This window comes from Hakea prostrata, chromosome 8 (genome assembly GCF_041222555.1).
Source record: "Hakea prostrata isolate BN-2017 chromosome 8, UWA_Hpros_2, whole genome shotgun sequence".
NCBI classification, from domain to species: Eukaryota; Viridiplantae; Streptophyta; class Magnoliopsida; order Proteales; family Proteaceae; genus Hakea; species Hakea prostrata.
The window spans coordinates 14,490,546-14,501,529 of record NC_142607.1 but is presented as its reverse complement, the minus strand read 5'-3'; the positions used below and the strand labels follow the sequence as shown (position 1 = coordinate 14,501,529).

Here is a 10,984-nt window from a genome sequence, read left to right as displayed (position 1 = left end):
GAATTAGCGCAGAATCTCAGTAACCTCTCGTTTTATTTTGGATCTTTTTACTCTTTCAATTGGTGAAGGTACAACCACGACTACCATTCCTCTCTCTCCGTGTCTATCTTCTCCCAATATGTGGATGCCTATACTCATGATATTTTTCCATGATTTTGAAATCTGTCAATCCCATAGATAATATAAAAGTGTCCCAAACGCGAGAGCTTCTATCACACGAAGCGGCAAAAACATCAGCTTCAGAAACATTAAGAGCTTCGTTCTATCCTGCACTGGCTTCAATCTGACCGATTCAAACCCGGACTCATTTTCCGCCCCAGTTTGCAACTTCCAATTCCGATTCGTGAGGTCGGTTAACTTTGACATAATTTCTGAGCAGAAAGAAGAAAATATCCAACCGTCCAAAGTAGATGACCACGAGAGATGGGGTCCTTGATTGGGCCCACCTAAACTAAGGTATCATATATACAAAATCAATCATATGTATTTCAACTTCTAGCTACACGGTCGCTCCCCTATAAATACTTTTTGTAAGGTGCAGAAGATGTCCACCTTTAACCCTCTTATCCTCTTGGGTTGAGACTTGAGAGAAGCAAAAGCTGCAAAACGTCCTTTCATTCTCTATTCGTGCATCAACCGGTACCACATGTCGTGGTATATCCACGTCATCATCGCAAGGTATATACACCGAAGAAAGAAAAAAAGTATTTGTCTACCTCATGGAAGGTAATTTCGGCGAATTTCGGCGATATTTCGCCGAAATTCGCTGATGTCGGTACTCAGCGAACCGAAAGTGTGGGGCGAAACGAGATTGGCCGGATATCGCCGATTTCTCGGCGATATCTCGGCTTTCTCGCCGCTGGCGAGATCCGGCCGATTCTCGAACATTCGGTCCCCTCGCTTCTCCCTGGTTGCTCGTCGCCAGCAAGGCTTCCAGAGAATCGTGTTCGTCTTTTCTAATGAACCCGAGATCCGCCCCTTAACGAGAATAACCCTAAAATTCCCAAAATCTCAACCCTGCCTTAACCCAATCTTGATGTCCCTCTTTGGGGAAGATGCAAAAACAGAGAATCGCGGTTGCGTGTTGGCGTGGTTTGTGATTTTCGCCTCGCTTTCGCTCGTTTGTTCTTTTTCTTCTTGTGCTCCAGGTGTCGCCCGCTCCCTCCATCTGCCGCCCATCTGCTGCCGCTCCATCGCCTAATCGTCTGACCTCCATCTGCAACCTCCATCTGCCGCCCGCTCCCTCCATCGCTTCATCTGCTGCTGCTCTGCTGCTGCTCTGCGTGGTTCACGGTTCTCGCCTGTGTTTGGGCGTTTTGGTTTTATATTTATTATCCCATTCCCAATTCCCACTCGTTTTGTTTTTATATTTCCCACGTTCCCACTTTCCCATTCTCCCGCTGTGTGTCACTATGCTGTGTTGTTTTTTTTTTTTTTTTTTTTCATTGTGCGGCGTGCGCCCCTCTCCGCGCCACGTTTTTTTCTCGCCGGTTTCGGCGCTTCGCCGGTTCGCTAGGTTCGCTGGCTGGCGAACCGGCGAATTTTTCCGAAACTTCGTTCCTTGGTCTACCTATCCAAATCCATACTCGCCGATAGACCGCTTTCCTCTATAATTCCAAATTCCCTTTTTGATCATCATTTCAACAGCTAAATGCTACGTGGCATACTAAGAAGGTGACACTACATTGAGTATGGTGGGGAGAAGTCCCCACGCGGAACCTTTTCTCGTTGGCACGGTGGAAGACTCCAATTCCCTACCCACATGGCGCGGCACGCGTCCCTTCCCACATTGCCCAAATCAACCAAACAGAATCACCACACCTTTTGACTCTTTCTGATCCTGTATCCGATATCCGAGAGTGCGAAGATTCTATTTGATTGATTCTCCCGGTGGAAGGTGGGCTGAGGATCTAATAATCTCATCCAACCCCTTGATATTTCATGTTACAGTCGAAAGATTGTTCAGCTGATAATGACCAAATACTTCTTAATAAAATATCTAGTAAAAATACACTTTACATACATCAAGACCAAGGATTCAATCAACTTGGGTTTGGTTTAATTTAATTCTATTTTTAGTATGGGTTTTGGATTATTTTTTGTTAAAGGAGCATTATGTAATCTTCTAATACTTCTCTATTATACAATAAGAGTAAAGTTCATGTAAAGCTTAATTGAGATCCTACTTCTGATTTATTTTGTCAATATTCGTAAATAGGCTTTGCCGAAGTGTAAAAGAGTACATATTTCACCCCAATGGGAGGTGATCCGACCTGTTTTTAGCGGTTGTTATCAGAGCCACCGGTTTTGGAATTAGATTGTGACACTGTGACGCCACTACCATGTAGTGTCTCTTTTGACCAGCCAACAGCCAAACAGCCCTTCCCACATGAACCTAACCTAAACTGTAGGTTTCTAAGCCCCCCATGACCCTATCCTTTAACATATACAAGACATGAAACGGTTTTAACGACCTTTTCAACACTAGTCCCTCTCCGGTTTTGATGGTGTTTGGTTATCCCATCATCTATTACTCTTTTCACCTCTCAGTAGAGAAGTCGAAATTGTAGGTTTCATCTTGCATGAGGGTATATTATGTAATATCACATCCCAGATATATAAAAAATCACATATTAAAAGAAAATATAATGACAAAAATACCCTTAGATACTTTTTCTCCTGTCACATAACCATCCTATTCCACCACAACCAGAACAGGATAGGATTGTATGGTCAATACAAAAAAAGTCAGGATAGAAAAATTGGATTATTCGGGTAATGGATCAGAATGTAAATTTGTTGTATCTATTATTTTAATATTTCATTTATTGCATTTTTACTAGTGGGCCTTATAATAAGTCCGCGTCTCTCTCTCTCTGAAAATTTAAATTTAGACTTTTTTTTTTTTAAAGAAACCTGTATTTTGAAATTACCATAAAAAGAAGGTTACACTAGATAATTAAAAAATTCAAACTTTTCATGAGAATATGCCCAAGATCGTAAAAAAAATTTGGTGATTACCAAACCTTAATTATATTCGTTGTTATTGGAAGATTGATTGGCGTTGAAGGAGAAGATGCATCATCATCAGCTGCGAGGTTTGTACGCTATTTAGTCATAGAAGAGCCTGGGTCCACTACACACACATTTAGTATTACTTAAGCATGTAGGTTTAGAATTAAAGGGTGAAAAAGATGGCGAGAATATTGTAATCTTCAAGTTGAACATGAAGGAACTTTCTCCTTTGGATTGGGAGATTTGATTCTCTTTTCACAATAAAGATTGGGTGATTTGGGCCGACCTCATTAAAGTCAGCATGTCAAAGAATTCTCTTGAAAATTTGAAAGTCGAAAAATATAAGCAAAGACTAGAACAGATTTCACACTTCAAGCTCAACAGGAAAGCTCTTGTGGTCCTCTTTGGTTGGAGAATGGAATGCACTTTTGTTGGGGTCTGGTACTTTTTCTATGGTGAAAAACATGGTTTGAAACTTTTGAATTTTGAAACAAAGAAATTTTCAAAGCAAATGGAAGATTCCTAAATGAGAATGTTAGGTTTTATGGAATCATTTTTTTTTTACCTGTGGTGAAGGGGAAAATTCTTGATTTAGGATCCACGAAGAATATCTTAGAAGCATAAAGGGGAAGAGAGTAATTATAGTATTATATTTGTCCATTCAAAATAAAAAATTAACTAAAATCATGAGATGTAAAATGTAATAAATTAATATGTGTCAGGTTTTTAGCATTATTTTGTCATACATTAGTGATGTGTATTTGTATATCTTTCGCTCAAAAAATTTTTTTCTTTATTAAAAATATATATAAAGCATGAATTATGAGCGACGTGAAAGCATGTAAAAGACAAAACTAAGGAATTATTTTCCAAAAAGCAACTATTATTAACACACTTGGTAAACAAAATTTCTTAGAATAATATATATATACAAATTATTTAATGGTAACGACTGTATGAATTACCATTTTATGTTTAGCAGTTACTAAATATTTAATTTAATTAAATAAAATTTGTTTTTAATATCCTAAGAAATATCAACAAAAATCTTATAATTCTCTTTAATAGTCGGTAGGGTTTTTATTTTATTTTATTTTGTTTTGGGTAGAATTATGAGGTCAAATTCTAGCGAATAAATAAATAAAAAAATCATTTACGTCTAATTAAAGAAACCCTCAATTATAGGAACGGAATCGGGTCAAATGCTGGAATTGTCTGACGCTTTTGTAGCAGAAACCAACTTCGTATAATGTGTTTCGGTTTTTGGGGATTTTAATGAAGGCATTACAACGAAAAGCAAGATTCCCAAGAGAACATAATAATTGAATTAGGTGATTCGACCTGGGAAGGTGGCGTCTCGAGACTCAAACTGCTCCACTCTTCCAACTGCTACCATTTTCAACCGAAAAAAATAAAATAAAATAAACTGATACCATTTTTCCCTAGAAAACTTCAATTTGATCCATATTCCTAGGTATCGGGATCAGGACCATGGCGGATATTGATATCAACCCGATACACGGCGTGGAAATCCATTTTCATGTTTTTCAGACAGAGTTGAGTTGCATACTTGCATATTGGTGTCGGTATTTGCAAAATAGATCCGGTTCAAGATTGATATAATTTGACTGTCTCAGATCGACTGGTCCAACCCTGATTGGTAAACCCAGAACCAACGGATCGGGTCAACCGCTGGACTGATTTTTGTTATTGGAAGGAGAGCTATCAAATCAAGCAGATCAGAAAGGAGTGTTAGTTGGATTGTTAGATGGCACATGAAAGATGGGACCCAGGTATACTAACAGCTTAGGGTGATGCTCATCACCCACATGCCCTAACATGAATTTTGGCACTGGGCTATATGATTAACGTGAGGTGAATGGGCTGGGCTGGATTGAGGTTTTGGAAAGCCCAGCCCAAGCCCAGTTCCCCCTTAACTCAAGTCCAGCCAATCTGAGGTTGGATTGAGCAATCACAGTCCAGGCCCTGCCCTTTTGGGTTTGGGCTCTTTTGGTATAAATTCTCATTCTCTATTGTGCCTATTTAAAAGACATAAGTACAAGAATTCATTATTGGTCTAGAATTAAAAATGGGTTGGTGAATTTTGTCGAAAATAAATTATGAAATGAAAAATATGTTTGGTATCAAAATAAAAAATTATTAGAAAATAATAGTGAGCAAGTGATAAATGAGAGAAAAAGTATGATTTTTATTAAAAAAAAATGTGTATTGACTATTTTACCCTCATCTTAACCATAAAAATTTAAGTAAACTTGTGCATAAATGAGAAGAATGAAATTCTGAACATAATTCATAATAGACAAAAAGTTCATTATGAATTTTTGAAGGTTTTTATATTATTTTAAATAAAAATAAAACTGATAATAAATGCCAAACAACTTAAAATAATGAAAAAACCTAATAATTAAGAATGATAATTGACACCAAAAAGAGCCTTAACCCAGATTATGTCACGTGCTAAGCCCACTGACAGTATATTCTCCCTGGCCAAGGCTCAACCCACTCGGATCCGGCTCTAGCTTAGACTAAATTTTTGTTTGCTGTCGTGCGGGTATCTCCAGTTCGATTCACAGGATCACCACATATGACATTTTTGAAACCCCAACCGTCTGTGATCTCATCTGTCCTAGTAATCTATAACATATAGTAGGAATTTGTTCCAACAGACGAATTGGTCTAGAAGAGTGTGAGTGTGTGTGTGTGTGTGAGAGAGAGAGAGAGAGGGGGGGGGGGGGGGGGGGGGTGTTCCAATGCTATGAAGAAAAGCTACTATGTTATTGTTACACACGTACAGAGATTCTGCTACCAATAACAATTAACAGAACCAAAGGCAGTAGCATCATACAATATCTGAGAGCAATCATAAATAACTTGACTCTTGTTTGTGTTACTTGTGTCAAAGCACATACCAGTTTGTGCAGGAAAGCTTGAACAACACCTATAATGCAAAGTTCAATGGGTGGAAAATGAAGTTGGGTTTCGTTTTCTTGTCACCTGTCTTAAGGCAGTGTAAATTCTGCTGGCAGAGTGAAGCCACGGATTCTTTCATGGATTCAGGTCCACAAACTATAACTCCTACATCAGATCCTCCAGATTGGATTGGAAATTTTGAAAGTAAATCTGTTCATTTCACAAAATTCAATGTTTCTCAACATGATTCATGCAGCAGAAGAAGAGCAAAAAACAGAGAACGGGCATGCTTTATTACCTTGAAGGTTAGGCCTCTGCCCATAATGGATCTCATACCGTTCAAGATCATCACCCCTTGCTTCTAGCCAAGAATGTTCAACCTCTTCAACTTGTTTTGTTGGGTTCTCTGGAATTTCATTCTCTGTTTTCCTCCATCTGGCAATGACTGTGGCCAAGGTGGCACATGTTATAGAAATCACAAATGAACATAGCAGAAAAAGGTCTGTAACCCAAGTGGAGTGCTTCTTTTCAAATGCTTTATCTTCAGTGTGAAGAACCGTATGGTTAAAGCATCCTAACATTATGAGGAAGACAATGGAGGAAAACCCAGCTGTGGCAGCCATCCAGAGCAAATTTACAGGTCCAGACATTGCATAACTTGAATTCTTTGTATCAAAACTTACTGTTTCCACATGAGAAAGCTCATTCACTAGTTCTCCAATAGTTTTACTTGATTTCTCTTCTTGGGTAACATAGACTTTGATTTTTATATCAGTTACTTGCTCATGGTTTTGGTTCAGAAGTATTGGCCAAATTGGGTTCAACAAGCTGATGTCTTGGGACTTCTTTACAACACTAATCAGTTGTACATTTGATGGTGTGTTGTTCTTGTTGCTGCCATGGATGCATATAATTTCCTGTAAAATGCTTATGATTGGAGTTATCCCAATTCCCCCTGCTACGAGAATTAAGCTGTCATATCTGAAGCCACAGAGATGCAGGATTTATTAGTAATCCCTGTTAGATTTTAACGAAATTGGTAACTGTTAACAAATATAATCCAATGAACACCACCTTTCCTATTAGTACTACAGGTAATGTAAACCTAAAGGCACCACTGTTTCAAGTGGCAGTTGGTCATATTGATATCACCAGAGTCCAATACCAATAAAGCAACCATATGGATTGCCTGGTCTGGCAAAAAGTGGGGACTTTATGACTTTTAACAATGAGCTTTAGCTTCAATGTTCAGGGCAAAGTCCATCAATGGATTTGGACCTTGGATCATAATTTGCCATTTTAGTTACAACTTTTCTTGCATTACCACCAACCTTAGGAAATTGATTGAATCAGGTCCATAAGGGCCCTCAACTGCAACTGGAATGCACTTCATGTGGTTAGCACCACCTGTGATCATATTAAACAGGAGGCTTGTCCACTCTCCATCACATCTGATCATCACAGATATTGTGTCTTTATCTATATTGGAGTTGGAAGTTACACTGAAAGGATGCCATTGAAACTTTGATATACTAGGTATTTTTATGAAGATTGTACTTGTTGGAGTATATTTCAGTCCTGAAAACAGTGGAGAAGATTTTCACAGTGAATTACAAGTTCAGAATTTTAGTTCCCTGATCTCTATTGAGCTAAATGAGTTCCATACTCACCTAGTGGTTTTTGGAGAGTGAGCTCTAAAACTTTACAAGGGAAGATTCGTGCAGAAAGAATACAGGTCTCTGTTCTTGACTGTATAATACGTAGGAGCTTGTCTAGGGCAAAGAGAAGAATTCCACCGAAAACCATGTAGAAGTGCCGGTCTCCAACATGAAACATGAAGAATACGAAGAAGATAACATATAGATGGTGGGTGTAATAGAAAAGTTCAAATTGTCTTCGCCTCACTAGTGGCAGTGATGTGATCCAAATGACTAACACTGTTGCCAGAGCAATCTCCCCAGCAAGGTAGATCCTACCTGTTTTCTGCCACAGTCCTGCCTGTTCATGAAATATGGGCCATTTAATGTACATGGAAGGATAATCAAAGCAACAAAATTGTTCAAAACTTGGGTTTTACCTTGTCTTGGATTGTGTTCTTAACGCCCCACACAAAAAATATGCTTGAACCATGTAATGTGGCGAAAAGTATCATTGCAGTCCCAAGCCAGACATGGTATCTTACTGAAGCTTCAAACTGGATATTGAGTAGCCGAAATAAGGCCATTCCTCTTAAGATGGGCAGGAGAAGCAGTGCCAGGCATGCTTCTGCTAGCAAACCAAACCGAACCCCTATCTTCCAGACCTTGTACTGCCATCTGGAATATGATCATAGCATCACTTACAGGTTATATTCTGCAATTTTTAATCAGCTCTAAATACTCATATGAGTAGTAGTTCTTGTTGAGTACCCACATGTTCAATTTCAATGATTTTACAGGCTCCATTTTATTAAAGTCACTGGAGATGTGTGCATAGAATGTCCAAGCAAGAAACAGGAAGAAAAGGGCTCCAACCAGCAGTTCATTTCCAGATAAAGTACCAAGTGGGCTACGTGCGATGACCGGATTAGAGAGATTGATGAATGAGAATCTCATCCATTTGCCACTGAAACAGTTCACTATCATGTTAGAAATACAGTTGAGAAACAATTTAGTGAATACAAAATTCTCCACCTGCTTCTTGGCTCTTTATCTTTCAAGTGTATGCGAACAAATCCAATTATAGCCACCACTATGAGGGGAAACGAGTAAACAAGAAAATTTAGACCTGCAATTGGGGAAGGGAGGTTGGGTTTCAGAATTTGGGTTTATGTAAGAACATCTGAATTAAAACACAAGTGAAGCAGATCAAAACTGGAGGACTGATTACCATTGTATCCAATGAATGTAGTCCTTACACTCTCTTCAGCTGTGTGCCATGATTTCGTCCATCTTTCTGTGGGTTTGAGAAGCCAAATACAAACCCAACCAGCAAATACCAAGATCATAAGGACTTTGAGAACCAACACAAGTATGGATGTCATTGCCATGTTTATTTAGTAACACTTGGGAACAGAAGCATATAACCACTGCAGAGAAAAGCTCACATTGACAAGTAAATGAAGAGCTTTGAGATGTATGAGACCAGAGACATGGAACTCACCCCTTCTGCGCACCACAGTTGTTGAGATGTATGACCCAATAATGTAGTGCGTTTCCCCACAATTCCACTTTGGGAATTTCCTGAAAGGGTACTAAGACTTGACTTGAGTGTGTTGCCATTGATATTGGAAAGATTCCATAAAATCCCAATACTGATAACTGTAAGCATGATAACAACATATCTCGTATCCCATACATCACCAAACACTACCCAGTAAGAATTTTGGATTGTTGTGGAAACTGTAGATTTCCAAACGAGATTCTAATGATTCCTGGAATGAAAAAGGTATCCTTCTGCATTCTGGATGGTCTTGAGCCAAGTTGCTCTCCTGCCTAGCTAATTTCTCCACTTTCTTGATAAATAAACGAGTATCAAGTAGAACAGCTGCCACCAATGAAACCTGCAGAACACTGAGGAGAAAAAGCTCCCACATCAATGGATCGTATGTATTTTTTATATGCATCAATATCACGGGCTAGCTATAGCACCTCAGACTACATCTTCAAGGTAGATGTAGAGTTGAACCCATTACCTCTTTACTTAGAAGAGTTTATCATTGCCAACTAGCAATCTTAAAGCCATATGTCAAGTTTTAATTCAATTAAAATATATCAAATGTTAAAAATAGAATTTCCCCGAAAATTTTAGCTATGCTTCATAACAACAAATAGTTATTTAGTATGAAACTAAGAGATAAGCAACTCAGATGGTTCTCAAGATAGATTTAAGTTATCTAGAAGTATAATATTCTGATTCTAACAAAAAAATTCCACATGGAAAACCCAGATGGATGATTCAAAGATTCATTCCATAACAATAAATTGAAAGGAAATCATGAAGCCTCAGAGCACGCTACTGGCAGAGCATTTGCTTGTTTGGGCTGCTGTCATATCTCACATGTCAACTACTACTAGCAATGACATCCAGGTTCATTATTAATTTTTGACTGGAAAGGTTCTCCACAATTGATGATGGAGAAAGCTTGAAGAAAAACTTCATTTAAAAATCGAAAAAGAAATGGGGGAAATTGGGTTGGGAGAGGGAAATGATTGCAGAGGGGTTCTTAAACCTGTAAGAGTGTAACCCTTGGGCGTCTGTGTTGTGGCTTTACTAATACAGGGGATCGAGGAAGCCCGGTGCGTAACAGTAATGACGAAAAATAACAGAAGATAGCTGAAAGCTGAAGCCAAAGCCTAATAAGGAACAAAACTAATCAATAGAAGTCAAGCTTTGCTCAAGCTTGGGTCCCAATTTGAGTAAAAGCTAGAGCAAGGTCGGCAGCAATCAGCAATCAGCATCACCATCTCTGGAAAAGGAAGATTCTTTAGTGACCGAACTCCCACAGGATAATGACATCGACATGGACCATAAGCAAATACAGTGAATTATCCTCTTTGTTGTCTTCTTCTTCTTCTTTTTTCTTTTTTCTTTTTTGTTTGGGGGTGGGGGGTTAGAAGAGAATTATCATCTTCTTCGTCATTACAATTAGAAAGGGTCTCCATTGCAGCCCCCCCCCCCCCCCCCCCAAAAAAAAAAAAAAGATTCTTCATCGTTTTCTTTAGAGCACTCACTCTCTCTCTCTCTCTGGTTTCGTACGGCAAGGTTTTATGATGCAGATCCTCTCTCTCAACTGCCCATCTTACCATTTTCGCCACCATGGCACCATCACACATGAGCCTGCCCATGTATCACGGGCAGATTTGTGTCTGACCAACCATGAGAGTGGAGGATGAGTAGGCAGCTGACTGGGTGGAGAGATCTAAACTCAAAGACGAAATAATGAGAGTTATGATCTTTGATCAGGTTAGAATCAATTAGAAAGAATTTGCTTTCAAGAACCCAAGAATCAATCCATAGATCCAAAAACAAGGAGAAATTTTTAACGTATTAAGCAAAG

General features: G+C 38.8%; 1 protein-coding gene across 1 annotated transcript; it reads right to left on the bottom strand.

Annotated features, from left to right (window-relative positions):
- Window positions 1-5,782: 5,782 nt before the first annotated feature.
- On the bottom strand, window positions 5,783-10,428 carry FRO8 (ferric reduction oxidase 8). Its single transcript, XM_089166208.1, has 9 exons — window positions 10,157-10,428; window positions 8,815-9,497; window positions 8,619-8,712; window positions 8,359-8,550; window positions 8,024-8,261; window positions 7,617-7,944; window positions 7,278-7,524; window positions 6,245-6,927; window positions 5,783-6,156 (listed from the first exon to the last, which is right to left on the bottom strand). Exons 2-9 carry the CDS (start codon window positions 8,972-8,974, stop codon window positions 5,975-5,977), a joined length of 2,124 nt encoding a protein of 707 aa, XP_089022334.1. The 5' UTR covers window positions 8,975-9,497; window positions 10,157-10,428; the 3' UTR covers window positions 5,783-5,974.
- Between the last annotated feature and the right edge of the window lie 556 nt (window positions 10,429-10,984).

Excerpts from the sequence above, each read along its gene's own strand:
- FRO8 (XM_089166208.1), bottom strand. The coding sequence starts at position 8,974 with ATGGCAATGACATCCATACTTGTGTTGGTTCTCAAAGTCCTTATGATC. Across the intron at positions 7,945-8,023 it reads AGAACACAATCCAAGACAAG|GCAGGACTGTGGCAGAAAAC; the intron begins GTAAAACCCAAG and ends TTTCATGAACAG. Across the intron at positions 6,928-7,277 it reads GATTCAATCAATTTCCTAAG|ATATGACAGCTTAATTCTCG; the intron begins GTTGGTGGTAAT and ends CTGTGGCTTCAG.